We start from the raw sequence: 14,694 nt of genomic DNA on the forward strand, positions 1-14,694 counted from the left end.
AAATGATTTTGGTCGATGTTATGTAGTACATAGAGGGATAAAGCCGAGATAGAAGAGACACTGGGGTGACAGAATTACCTTCACATTAATGACCTGAACAATAAGTTCAGGATAGGAAGCTTAGGAAGAGGAACCAATTTTTCTTTCCGTTTTTCTTTTAAGAAAGATGATGAATTCCATTTTGAACACATTAATTTGGAGGTGCTTCTAAGGCATCTGAGTGGAAATGTAAAGTGGGAGGTTGGAATTGTTGTGAGTTAGGAATACAGAAGTCAAGTCTGGCCTCAGTAAAAATTTGGGAGTCATTAATTTGTGTATTATTGGTATCGAAGCCACAGGAATGAGATTGCTGAGAAGGAGAAGGAGGTGGGCCCAGGCTAGGTCTGAGCCATGAGAAGTACTCGTGGGAGCCATAGAAGCCAAGGGAAGAAGAATTCGAGAAGGATATAGTCACGACTGTCTTGAGTGGGTGAACACCACAATGACTGATAAATACTCAACAGTACTTAGTGACATAATCTTCATAGATTTTTCATTAGTGGTGAAAACAGGCCACATTTGTGGAGCTGAATGTCATGAAATGGTAAAGATAATTTTCATAAAACGTGGATGGAAAGAGACGACTTTAAGAGGAGGTGGCGCCCAGGGATGCGTAGTGCTGGTTTCGTTTGTGAGAAAGTTAAGTGAGTAAAGATCTAAATATGATAACGAAAAGGACTCACTGGAAAGGGTAAAGTGGAAACAAAGATGAAAAGATGAGATGAAACATCAACTAATTTAGATCTCCTGAGAAGTCAGAAGGCGATGGTAGGATCCTAAATATAGAGGACTAGACTCTTAAGTACAACGAATCCACCTTTGTTGTCGCAGGAGGAAGAGACGGCAGCCTTAGATTTACAAATAAGGTTGTTGGAAGTCGGAGGAGTTTTTCTCTAATAGCTACGATATCCTCTGAAGTAGGAGGCAAAGAATGAGTGAGGGATTACTGTGTCAGGGTGTTTGAGGTTTGAAGAGAGTAATAATGATGGATTAAAAGCCTGGAGAATGGGAAAGTGACTTAGATAGGGGAACACCGTAAGATATACAGTGTAAGGCCCTAGCTGAATCTGTAAGCGTGAATGAAAGGGAGAGAGAGGCTGTCTACCCAAGTGCACAGAATATAAAGTCTAGGAGTCACTTCAGAAACTGTTCTGATGCCATATTTAATATTTGATGATTTTATTTATTATTAAGAGAGAACTTAGATAAGAAAAATTATACCTTATTTGATTTTGGGAAATAAATTTCTTCTGAGCCTTCAATTATGTTCAGAATTGGTACTGGGTCTACTTTGCCCAGAACAGGTCAGTCTGTGTATCAGATACTGAATAGAGAGAAAATGGGAGACAGCGTTTTGTGATTTGTTTATATAAAAGGGTCTTAACCCTTAGTTCTTCACCTAAAGAGTATTTAGCCATTTTTATAGTGCAGAAATTAACCAAGTTACACACTTAATGAACATATATTGAAGAACCAAAAATATTTTTATTTTTGCCTTAAGTCATTTCCTAACAGATCTTTTTTAATACCTGTTTAGGCAGTGTTTTCAGAAGAAATACATTTGTAAAAAGTCTGTCTCTTCAATGTTAGTAAGAAATATATCCCTTTTTTTTTTTTAAAGCGACTCGTTGAACTGAAACGCCAGTGTTTGGAGAAAGAAGAACGGTTTGAAATTATTGCTGGTTTAAGTACAATGAAGACCAATTTAGAACACTTGAAACATGAAATGGCTTGGGCGGTGGTAATTTTCACTTAATTATTCATTCACATATATTTTCATTATATAGAATGTATTTGGTTACCATTAGTGATTTACTAATTTCTTTTTAGGTCAATGAAATTGAAAAACAGTTGAATGCCATCAGAGATAACATCAAAATTGGAGAAGATCGTGCGGCTAGACTTGACAGGAAAATGGAAGAACAGCAGGTACTTAGTTTTTTTATATGGATTTAGTAGGTTGAATCATATGGGATTGCCGATATTAGACTATTTATGACCTACAAAAGTAGCAGTTTCAACCTTTATGTCTGTATTTGAGTTTATTACTCAAGCGAAGCCAACCTAAACTTTTGTTTAAAGACTTTAGTGGCAACTCTTTTAAAAAGTGCAGTATTTGGATGTGACCAGTGGGTGAGGCTAGTGATGTAGAACTGAATTCAGGCATGTGGACAAGGGTGCTTTGTTACCAATTGGAAATGCTGGAGCTTGAAGCAACTCTTGGGTTCACCAAGGAGTAGAAACAAAATGACTCGAGGAATAGACTGCTAGAATAATAATGAATTAGAATAGTATTAAAGCTAAGCATCGTGAAGTGTAAGAACTCAGAACTACACACAATTGCTAATGGGACTTTTAGGAAACTGAGTTTTAGGGCCCAGAGCTTTCTGTCACAGGATTTCATACAGGTAGCACACATGTGGGATAAGTTGTTAGGTCTGTAAAGGTTAATTTCAACCTGAGATCTAAGAGCCCAGGTGGAAACTAAGATTCAAGCAAACCAGAGTCTTCACTCGGGTCTAGAGGCAGAAGTTGGTTGAGTGGTAAATAAAGACAGTAATTTTCTGTGGGGTCTTCCATATAGACCTTTTTAGCAGATAGCGGATTCACTCTTTATACCCACCTTTTCATTCTTAACACCTTTATTGAGATATAATTCATATACCATACACTTCACCTGTGTGAAATTTACAGTTCTATGGTTTTTCAGTATGTGCACTTGGAACTTCCTCCCTCCACCATGCCGGAACTCCAAGCCTTTTCATTCTGTAGAGGAGCCCCTGGTGTTCAGTGTGGCTGACTTACCTCTTAGTATTTTGCTCTGCTTAGGAGTTTCTGGCCTCCAAGCTTGGTTGTATAGGATGTAATCCTCCCCACCTTGCTTTTTTTTGTCTGTCCCTAAGGTAAGCAGGTATGTCTTTCTATTTAAGAGTTATGACACTAATCCATCGACAGTAACAGATGAATATGTCAGAATAACAGAAATGCTAAAGATGGTACATTTACTTAGTGATCTCTGGGCTGCGTTTCTCACGCCCTCCAGGTAGTAAATAGAAATTGAACCCCACCCTCTTCTCTCACCTCATATTTTCATTACTGAGAGAAGAGAAATTTTCACCAAATTCTTCTCGTCCTCATTCTTAGCTTGTCATAGGGAAAGACCTTGAGTCACTTCTCTTTTGTTAGGTAGTCCCCTATCTAAAAATGGAATCCAGTTGAGCAATAGATGCCTCCCTTTTTTCCAAATGTGAAAAGGAGAATCTCGAGGCCGGGTTATATTTAGTTCTGTAGGTGTTTGCTCCACTTAAGTATTCGGGTGTAGTAAATGGTAAATTTCTGGAGGGTAAGGACTCATATCTATATCCTTCCCACCATGTCTTACATAAAACCTTTCACATAGTATATGCTTGGTTATTGACTACTACAGAATGACTATTGAATAGAAGGTTTCTGAAGCAATACTGTCTAAAACGGACTTTAAACTTGGGTGAACCTAATTTAAAACTGAAAATAGATGAGTTTCGTTTCATTTGTAGAATGCATTGACCAACTTCAATTTTTATTAAAAAAATAGATAATATTATTAGTGTTTTAATAATAGAACTTCATTCTCATTTTATGTAATGCTTCCTAAATAGGCAACATATTGACAATTCCTTAATCTGCATATCCTATTCAAATGTTTACCTTGAGCACTTGACTCAAATATCTGTCTTCACATCTTTACATACATGTTCCAGACACTTTAAACTTAGCATGTCTGGTTGAACAGCTGTGACAGAGACAAGATGGCTCACAAATCCTGAAGTATACACTCTCTGGCTCTTTCTAGAAAGTTTTTTGATCCCTGATCTAAATTGTTCTCATATTTGTTCCTTCTATTCCATTTCTACTGTCACTGCCCCATTTTGGCCCCTAATTATTTTTGCTTCAGAATATTTTATTAACTTCTTACTGAAATGTTTCCTTCAATTTTTCCCTCCACCCTGCCTTCCATGTGCTTCCAAAGTGATTTAATGTACAAATTTGGTCATATCTGGTCTCCCTGTTGTCGGGAGGGTTAAGTTCTAGGCTGATCATTGTGAAATTCAAAACCCTTTTACCCCATGATCTCATCTCCCACTGCTACTTTCTCAGTGTAAGCTCCAGAAATATTTTTAATTCCTAAAAAGGCTGTCTCTCCCTTTCTGCATGCTTTTCCATCTGCCTCTTAACACGTTTCCTTAACTTTTCTTTTGGTTCATTTCGATTAATCTCTCAAACCTCAGCTCAAATGCTACCCTCACTTTGAAGGCATTCCTGACATTTTCTGGCAAACCATTGGGTTTTTTCCTCTAGGCTTTTACAATTACAAACATACCCTATTTCAGCATTATTATAGCCAAACTGTGTGACCAATTTACATACCTGTTTCTCTGCTAAATTGTGTTTTTCTTTAATTGTGTTACTGGAAGACAATTTTTACTCTGTCTGTAAAGATAGCACAGTTTTGGAAATGTGGAATTAAAATTTAATTCTATTTTAGTATTTTATATAATAACGTTTGCTTAATGTCTTGAATTTCTTTAGTCAGAGTGAAATTAAGTTTATTATTGGAATGTGAACTATGTATAATTAAAAATTTTTTTCTGCGTGTTGAAGAAAAATAACATACACTCCAACAATGTTATTTTGTTAAAGGTCAGACTTCATGAAGCAGAAAAAAAATACAAGGATATTCAAGATAAACTGGAAAAGATTAGTCAAGAGACAAATGCACGAGCACCAGAATGTATGGCATTGAAGGAAGATGTTATTGCCAGGAAAAGGGCCTATAATGAAGCTGAGGTGAGACAAAATTTCCAACCTGGACTATTAAAAACTGTGTTTCAGATATAAATACTGTTCGTTTATTTTTAAAAGTAGAGGTTTTGTAATTAAATAGAAATCTGTGTTGCTTTCAGACTTTAAAAAACGTAATGGTTTCATATGGACATTTATGGACTTTATTTTTTAAATATATTTCTCTATGCATTCAGCCGCTGATTTGAAGATTTGGCAAAAGTGGACTTGAATGGGATTTTGACTTCATTTTAGTAAAGTGTGTCTAATTTTTTGTTAGGTTTTGTATAACCGTTCCCTAAACGAGTATAGAGCATTAAAGAAAGATGATGAGCAGCTTTACAAAAGAATTGAAGAACTGAAAAGAAGGTAAGATAGTTACTTTGCAATTTTTATGGTTACCTCACTTTGTAATAAAGTAATCTAGGCGAAATGCAGTATTATATTTTCTGTATTGCTAAAGGAATTTTATCACAGTGCCTTATGATTTTTAAGTGTTAGGTTTTTCATTTAACATTTTCCACTTTGGATTATCCATTGTTAGTGCCGATCAATCTTTGGAACCTGAGCGGTTGGAGAGGCAAAAAAAAATTTCTTGGTTAAAAGAGAGAGTAAAGACCATCGAGGATCAAGAAAATACAGTCAGTCAAGAGATCGAACAGTTTCAGCAAGCCATAGAAAAGGACAAAGAAGAACATACTAGAATTAAGTAAGTTTCAACATGCCTTATGATTTTTTCAGTTACTTGAAAATCATACAGTTTTGTTCTTTACATAAAGAGAGAAAGCATGGACTTTTTTTTGTTGTTCGTTTCTTCTGCATAATACGAGATATTTTTTTAAAATCACTTTGTCTTTTCTTTCTTTTTGTTTTTGATTTTTATTAGCGTTTATTTGAGCCAAACTGACAACATATGCTGGAGAGCAAGATCTCACATGCTTCGAAATCACTTTTTTGAGACTTTATTACACTTGTAGAGTAGGACAACTTCTGAGATTTCTAGTCCTCATCATTATTGCATCTTATTTTTAAGCTAAATTTTGAGGATTTCTGACTCTTTTCCTTTAGACACATGATTATTTCAAATAAAGAAATATGCTTTTAGTTTTGGGGGTAGCTGAGTCATTCTCTGGTATGCAAGTATTAAGGGGAAAAGGCGGAATATTTTTGTATAAGCGCGTCACATATGTGTTTTTTTTTTTTTTTTTTTAGGAGAGAAGAGTCAGATGTGAAGCTTACTCTGAACTATAATCAGAAGCAACTGAAAGATTTGAAAGATAGTAAAACTGACCGACTGAAACGATTTGGCCCCTATGTTCCAGCTCTTCTTGAAGCAATAGATGATGCTTATAGACGTGGGCAATTTACCTATAAACCTGTAGGCCCCTTAGGTATTTGCCACCATTTCGTCAGGATATGATAAACATTAGAAAAAAGTTTTTATTTTCAGGAGAGGGTCTACTGAATTTAGTCTTAAAACTAATAGCTGTGTAGTTCTATATAGGATGGGCAGCATTTTTTCTAATTCCCCTTCCAGCTCTAAAATCTGGGGTTATTTAAATATCTGTAGAGTTATCTCTGATTCTGTACATCAATATGTGAAAATTATGCTGTAAATATAAACCTATTTTGTTAGTAAAATATTGTTACTGTTTAAGTATATCATTGCATACTATCTTAAGTACTATAGTAATGTCTGTTTACTTAAATATAAATCAGTTTTACAGAAAATAATAAAGAATCTGTAAACCTTTTGGCTTGATTTTCAAAACACAATTCAATGCCTGGAATGGTATAAACTAACATAGAGAAATGACTGTTGATTTACATTAGCGTGGGAAAGTTTTTTTCACAGTAGTGGGTTTTCTGCCCAGTGTATTCAGTGGATATATGGGGATTTCCCATTTAGTTAAAGTGAGATTTATAATATCATTCAAGCTGCTTTATATGAAAATACTTTAAAATCATTATGAACTATGTAGAAAGATAGTGACATTAATATTTCAAAATACGTATTTATGGCCTTTTAATGGTTTTCTGTCACTCTTAGGTGCTTGCATTCATCTTCGGGACCCTGAACTTGCTTTAGCTATTGAATCGTGCTTAAAAGGACTTCTGCAAGCCTATTGTTGCCATAATCATGCTGATGAAAGAGTACTTCAGGCACTGATGAAAAAGTTTTATTTACCGGGGGCCTCACGCCCACAGATAATAGTATCTGAGTTTCAGAATGTCATGTACGATGTAAGACACAGGTAAGGCATCGGTAATTACTGTTTCTGGTTTTGCTTAATTTTGTTCAGGGTCAGAAAGAATAAAAACATTTTTATGTTAACTGTATCTGCACTGCTGATTTGTAAAATTTTATCAAGCTTTTTCTTTAATTTCAATTAGATAAACAAGAGAGATGCTCCTTGCCCTTGAGGTCCTTACATGAGGTCTGTTGTGGGAGACTATAGTAAAACGGATGTAGTGTGGCATAGCAATTATGCCAATGACAAATGATGGAGACTTAGCCGGAAAAAGAGGGAGAGACTAAGGAAGAACTCGGGTGGGCACTCATTACGGGGCTTCACAGATTCCCAGATTCACAGATAAAGAGCTGTGATTGTTTTCTTTGTTGACCCTAAGAAACCTTCTCAAGGCACAATAACTAAACTGGCCTCTTTGCTAGCTGCGGACTAGCTAGCCACTTTACTTTTAAAAATGTACATATTTTCTAATTTATTCTTTGTCAGCTTTGATAAAATTGGATCACAAGTTGCAGATGTTCACATGAGGGAGTAATTAAATGTTAGTAGGTAGGTAACGGAAGAAATCAGAAGAAAGGAAAAATGATTAGTCTTCTAACAGATGAGTTTGTTAATTGCCTTCTAGTCAAATAGAATTTTATGTGCAAAATGCATAGAGGCATGATACAAATTATTCTGCAGAAAATAACATTTGCATTATAGATAGTAAGGAATAGATTAAAAGAGGTATTTGGGACAAAATCAATAAAACTTGTTACTTGAATGCAAGAAGGAAGAATTGAGGGTGGCCGCTAGGTTTCTGGCTTGAGAAACTGCCTAACAGATGTGCCATCAGTTGATGTAGGACAAGCAGAAGAAAAAAGTGGATATGTCAAAAGTAGATAAGTCCTGTTTTGAAATTGTTGATTTTGAGCTTTTAGACTAGAAATAAGGATTTGGGAGCTAAGAGTAAAGAGTTTCTTTGTCTGCATGAGAATTTGACCTTATGTCAATTTCTAGCTTTGATCCCTGGTTCTAAAAAAAAAACCCCATAAAAGTGAAATTTCAGTTGTGAAATTTCACATTGCTTGTGGTAAAAACGACCCCTGCCAGATTCGTTGCATCTGGAGTGGGAGAATGTACAGTAGACATTCAAACTTAACATGTAAAAAAGCCAGTCTCCCAAACTCTACCCTAAAACTTGCTCTTCCTGGAGGCTTCTCTATCTTTATTTTTCAGTTGCTTAAGCCAAAACCTCAGTCACCTCGACTGTTCTGTGCCACTCCACATCTTATTGGCTATACTTTAAAAATGAATATCCAGAATCGAACACTTTTGCAGTGCCCCTGGTTCAAGCCATTATCATGCCTTGCTTGACTGTCGCGATAGGCCAGTCTTCCTGCTGCTTGTTCCGTCACTCCCACTCTCAGTATTGAAGCCCGTGGAAGTCAGAGCACCCTGTACATCCTCATCCTCTTTAGGCCTTGCTGTGATCTCTGGGCCACACGGTCTAGCCTCTTACCTGCTCTCTTGTTCTCTTGCCAGCACTCCTCACTGCTCAGTCCACCGCGGCACACAGGCCAACTGGCTTCTCTGACACTCCCTTGTAGAGCCTTTGCAAGTGCTGTTCCCTTAGCTCAAAATGCCCTTCTTCAGGGTGCTAGTGTGACTCCCATTTCCTCAGGCGTCTGCCCAGTATCACCTGTGAGACTTCCATACCCATTTTGTGTGAAAAAGCACTATATGCCACTTTTCCCTTAGTCTCTGTCTCCCTTCAGTAGACTGTAAGCTCCGTGGTGAGAAGGACTAGTCCGTTGTTGTTCTTATTGCTGTCTCCTCATCCTCTGAACAGTGCCTGGCACATAGTAAGTGCTCAGTAAATACATGTCAAATTATTGAATGAATAGATATAAAACATAAATACAAAGACACTTGCTTTGTTTTAGAATTTTGGGACTAAGAAAGCACTAAGAATGCCGTGACCATTTCTCCCTTAGTTCTTCATTGCTCCTGTACCTATTATTCTTGGTGGGCCCGTTCTTCAGTGCTGTTTATAGCTCAGATGTTTAAATTTTTTGGTTGAAAGATTGAATGTCTCTTTAGGAAACCCAGATTGCAGTTGATAAGGATATCTTTTCTCTCATAGTTCCTCTATGTTCATAATAATCTTAACTTCAGTTTTTCTTTGTATGAAATTTTTTTAGCTTTTAAAAAATGTGTTTTAAATAATTAACTTTTATATATGATAACATATAAGATTTAAGGAAATCATTATTATTAAAACAGGCAGTAGGGCATAATGTTTAAGAATCTGGGTTCTATAAATGTTGTATACCTAAACTAATATAATACTGTATACTAACTATTTGAATTGAAAAAAAAAAAAATCTGAGTTCTAGAGCTGAGCTGCTGGTTTAAATTCTACCCCGACCATTTAACTGGCTCTGACATTGGGTAGAGGGGATTTTATTAAACTCTGAAGCTTCCTCATCTGAAACAAAATAAATAAAGAGGGAATAATTTTATTTATCATAATAGTTGCTGTAAAGATTAGGTGAGCTCGTATTTATAATATTCTTATAACAGTGCCCAGTACATATTACATAAATGTTTGCTTAAGTGAAAAAGTAAACCTTATCAAATGTTTTCAAACGTTATCAGATGTTTTTCATTGTCGTATTATTATCTATCATCTACTCACCTATAATATATAATGCATATTTGTATATAATTAAAGTTCTATAAGTTAACCTTTATGTATTTTTGTCTCCCAGAGCTGCTTATCATCCTGAGTTCCCAACGGTTCTGACAGCGTTAGAAATAGATAATGCAGTTGTTGCAAATAGCCTCATTGACCTGAGAAGCATAGAGACAGTGCTGCTAATCAAAGTAAGACCAAATGCTTGCTGGATTTTATGTTATTTAAAAATCTTCAAAACTGAAATTGGTTATAAATTCCTGTTCCCCTTTGTATCATAAAATTGTTGATGTTTTATCATTGTACTTTGACCTCATAGGAAAATCTGTAGAGTAATACATAGCTGGTGGTTTGTGTTTCCTGCCCCAGGGAACTTTATAACTTTGAGCTGTTCTTCAGCTGTTCTTAATATAGTTTCACAAGTTTATATTCTTTCAATGCACGAGGCTATAAAAGTTTTCTGTTCATTCTTTCTTGATTGGCTGCCAAAACCATTTTTACTCACCTTTACATATACAGGTATTATTATCATTCTACTTTTAAACAGGTGCTTTACTTAGTACTTTTGAATTTCTTAAAATTTTGAGTCCTGTAAAAATCAATACTTTTTATCTGTTCTTATGTATTTTTATATATTCGTTGAATTAAATCGCCACATTGTATTTTATCTATTGGCATAAATTTGCTGGGAAGGAACAAAGAAATTCAAAATAAGTCTATAATCAAGACAAACGATAGAATCTGTTTTTCTCATTAATGGAAACTGAGAAGTAATGATGTCAGTAATCCAAATGTGTATATAAATACATATGTATATTGCAAGTTCGTGTTGTAATTATTTGTAGGCTTGGCTGTTAAGGATTTTAGAAGGATACTTGAAAGAAAATAATGACTTCTGTTGTAAAGGTCTCCCAGAGAGGTTGCCCAGACCTCCATTAAGCTTAATCCCTTTTTTACTTCTTCCAGGGCTTAAATATTTTCAGGCTTTCCCAGTGTAATTCAGTATATTAATCTTGGAATTTACTCTTCACTTGCATCATTTCTAAGATGTGAAAGCCACTTAGAAAAAATAAGATTTATATGAACTGGTTTAAAGTAAATATTTTCATATGAAAAGTTACTTAACATAATTTTTAATTTTAAATGGACCAGCAATATTAGAATTTAAAAATAAAATATATCAGTTTGTCATAAGGCAATATTTACTAAATTGTTTTAAAGGCTTAATCGTTTTAATTGTTTAAATCTTGAAAATTGTTTTTGAAATTCTTTTATTTAATTTTATGGAATTATTTTACTTGAATGTTTAAATAAAAATACTTGAATCTTAAAATAACGACAGGTAACATTTTGCAAGTATGTGCATCAGAAATGCTTTTATATAACTTAAAAAATTATTTTTTCCTCTGTTTTTTTAGAGTAATTCTGTAGCTCGTGCAGTAATGCAGTCTGAAAAGCCACCCAAGAATTGTAGAGAGGCTTTTACTGCTGATGGCGATCAAGTTTTTGCAGGACGTTATTATTCATCTGAATATACAAGACCCAAATTCCTAAGCAGAGATGTGGATTCTGAAATAAGGTTGGTGTCCAGTGTAGCTTTGCTGTATTGTTTCCACTGCTTCTTTTGGGTTTAGTTTCTTTCATATTACTCTATTAGTAGTTATTTCAGTGAAGAATTGTGAGTACTCTGTTTGGATTTAAGAGATCATTTAGTTGGATGTAGAATTCTAGGTTGACGATAATTTTTCCATCATCACTTTGACAACAGTATTGTGGGCTAAGAACACACAACGTGTTTCCTTGACCTGCACATTGTTTATAACCTGTCTACAAGGGGATAAGGAACTTAACTCAATATAAATCAGCTGCATCACTATTGCTGATACCCACAATAAACATGCCCATTGTTTATTCTGCTTATTTTTCTCATTGAGAGTACAAGTGTGCTGGTTTGCATTCTGGCTCAAGGTCTGTGTTATGTCTCTCACTGGTATTTTGAATTGCACTGTTCTGTAGTCCAGTAGGCACATTTAGAACACATGCCTAGGAAAACAGCTGCTAGGGCAGAGAGATTGAGAAGTTGAATGAAAAACTAATAAATGTACGTAATGAAATTCAAAGAACGCAAAAAGAATTTTTGGTACAAAAAAACCCATGATTTTCTAACCAAACTAATTCAGTTGATCAGTTGATGGGTTGGAACTGAATTAATGACCTAGAAGACCTTAAGAACTTAGACTTAAGTAAAAAAAAAAAAATCTAAGAAAACTGAGTAAAAGTGAAAGTATTCTAAATGACAAGCATGTAGGGGAAATGAGAGTTTTGTCAAAATAGATCTCTTGTTTTCTCTTGTGTGGTTACGGGAGCAGCATAAAGGGACACAACCATAGTGGATATCGGTATTGGGGCACTCAGCACACATTTTAAATCGACACTGAATCTCTCTGCTAGGAGAGGTGAAAGTCCATTACCATGCGCCTGAGAAATGTGACCTATAAAGTGATCAGTTTTTTCCCCTAGTGCCATGACATTTAAATCAGGTCTTTCTACTGTATGCTGTTCAAACAAATGTGAGTATAAATGTCTAAACAGTATCATGGTAGTGTTACTCTGTGTAATTCTTACATTTACATTCAACCAAAAAAATGCCTTGTTCTTTTGTATCCCAAGTCTTAAAAAAAAAGTACTTTTGGAAAAGATTGTACGTGTATCTCAGCAGCAAGTCAGGATCCCTGATTCTAGCATTTTAGTAATAAGATTTCAAAACTTAAGTTCACTATTGATAATTTGGTTTAATTTTTAGCTATTAATGTGTAGTGGGCAAAGCTGTTGTCTTAAAAGCCAGATGAATACTGGTTTTTAAAAAATTATTTCCCACGTTTCTCAACTTTATAGATTGAAAATATACCAAGTTTGATAATATTTAAATGACTTTTTCTCTTCTGTTTTGATCTGAACCACTATGATAGTGGTCTGATATTTGGAAGTTAAAAAAATTCATTAGTGTTTTTTAAATACAGAAAAATATAAAGCAGAAAACAAAAGTAATTCAGAATCCCATTTCTCCATAGTCTATTGATATTTTAAAATCAATTAAAAGTAATATATGCATATGGGTAAAAAATGCAGACAGTACAGAAAAATATACAATGAAAAGTGAAACTCTTTGTTCTTATCCCTCTTTCAAAAATGGGGGAATAGTGTAACAGTTTGATATATATTTCCAGAACAGCTTATATACTTGAACCATATACATATGAGTTTAAAATTGAGATATAATTCACATGCCATAAAAGTCACTTTATTTTAACAAATACAATTTAGAGATTTCTCTTATATTCACAGGGTTGTACAACTATCATTGCCTTCTAATTCCTCAACATTTTTATCACACCAGCAGGAAACCCATACCCATTAGCAGTTATTCCCCGTTTCCCCCCACCCCCAGCCCCTGGCAACCTGTAATCTGCTTTCGGATTTGTCTTTATGGATTAGTATATTCTGGATGTTTCGTATAAATGGAATCATATACAACCTTTGTGTCTGGCTTCTACTTGGTATACCATATTCAAGGTTCATCCATACCGTGCCCTGTATAAGCTATGCTTGTAGTTTCTATAGCTTTCTTTTTCTCTCTCAGTATTACGTCATGGAAATCATTTCGTGTCCACACATTTAGAGCTACCTCTTGGTTTGGCTGTACCATAATCGACTTTTCCATGTCCCTGTTGATGGACATAGGGCTTGTCATGCTCTCCTGTTGTGACAGTGCCGCAGTGAGAACGCGCATGTGTGCCTTGGCAGACTTTTTGAAAGTGTGTGCATAGCTGAAATTGTTAATGGTGAAAACACTGAGTCAAAGGATATATGAATTTTAAAGTTATTTAATAGCTGTTGCCAAGCGACTATTATTGATTTATTAACATACAATTTATGGTTCAATTTTAAATGTTTAATAATACTAAATAGTTACTAATATTTTAATACTTCTATTAAATGAGCTTTAATATTTATTAAAATAGACGATTTGATTTTTGATTTGATTTTTAATTTGATTTTATTACGTAAGTTGATTATTTAATATTGCCAGATGACTCAAGAAAGATTCCCCAGTTTTCCCCCATACTTTGAGTATTTGAAGAATGCTCCTCAGTGCCCCTGTCAACTCAGCTCTGACCCCTGTCGATGAAAAATGGCACTGGAGTTTAAGTGAAGAGATTATAATTTATTTCTTACAATGTCATAATGAACAGAGGGTTTCAAGTCTTAAGTACAGGTACTGACTTGGTTTTATTATCCCACTGGATTTCCCATTATGAAAGTACATAGAAGAGACAAAAGAGATACATGAGTAAGCTCTCAGATTAATTACCAGTGTGGTTACTGCTTTATACAAGATCACAAAAAAATGACCTGTGAATTTTTGGGTTGTCAAATATTGTAATATTTTAATGCAATTTTCTGAAGTATATTTTTCAAATTTTATTCTTTTATGTTCTTTAAAACAGATATCGAATGAGTACCTAATGTTTGGGTCCCTAATCTTGGCACCAGGTACAGCAGGATACAAAGTACAAAAAAATTCTCTCTCCTGGAGCTTTTATGTTAAGAAGGAAGAGATAGACTATAAGTGAATACTAACTAGGTCAAGGTCAAGCGCTATGGAGAAAGATACAGCAGAGTAAGGCCTCGAGAGTGAGACGTGTGCTATTTAGATGGCTGGTCAGGACAGTGTATTCATCGCACACAAACAGCTCATACTGAGCTCAGTTTTCATACATATGTCATTAGGTAGTACATGTTCTTTTTCCATGTAAAAAGTAATTAAAAACTAAGAAGGAACACTATGAAAACATGTAACAGAATTTGTCCTACCTGCTAAATAGGAAGTAAACTTTAGAAATT

General features: G+C 34.9%; 1 protein-coding gene across 2 annotated transcripts in view; it reads left to right on the top strand.

Annotated features, from left to right (window-relative positions):
- Window positions 1-14,694, top strand: part of SMC6 (structural maintenance of chromosomes 6) — a 59,894-nt gene that overhangs the window by 23,509 nt on the left and 21,691 nt on the right. For both annotated transcript variants that reach the window (XM_039887797.1, XM_039887798.1), the window contains 9 exons: window positions 1,661-1,780; window positions 1,870-1,968; window positions 4,720-4,866; window positions 5,141-5,229; window positions 5,405-5,569; window positions 6,073-6,251; window positions 6,911-7,115; window positions 9,866-9,980; window positions 11,208-11,368. In XM_039887797.1, coding sequence (XP_039743731.1) covers window positions 1,661-1,780; window positions 1,870-1,968; window positions 4,720-4,866; window positions 5,141-5,229; window positions 5,405-5,569; window positions 6,073-6,251; window positions 6,911-7,115; window positions 9,866-9,980; window positions 11,208-11,368 — 1,280 coding nt within the window. The remainder of the gene's footprint in view (window positions 1-1,660; window positions 1,781-1,869; window positions 1,969-4,719; window positions 4,867-5,140; window positions 5,230-5,404; window positions 5,570-6,072; window positions 6,252-6,910; window positions 7,116-9,865; window positions 9,981-11,207; window positions 11,369-14,694) is intronic.

The sequence above is a fragment of the Pteropus medius genome, unplaced genomic scaffold (assembly GCF_902729225.1).
Source record: "Pteropus medius unplaced genomic scaffold, Ma_sr-lr_union100, whole genome shotgun sequence".
Classification (NCBI taxonomy): domain Eukaryota; kingdom Metazoa; phylum Chordata; class Mammalia; order Chiroptera; family Pteropodidae; genus Pteropus; species Pteropus medius.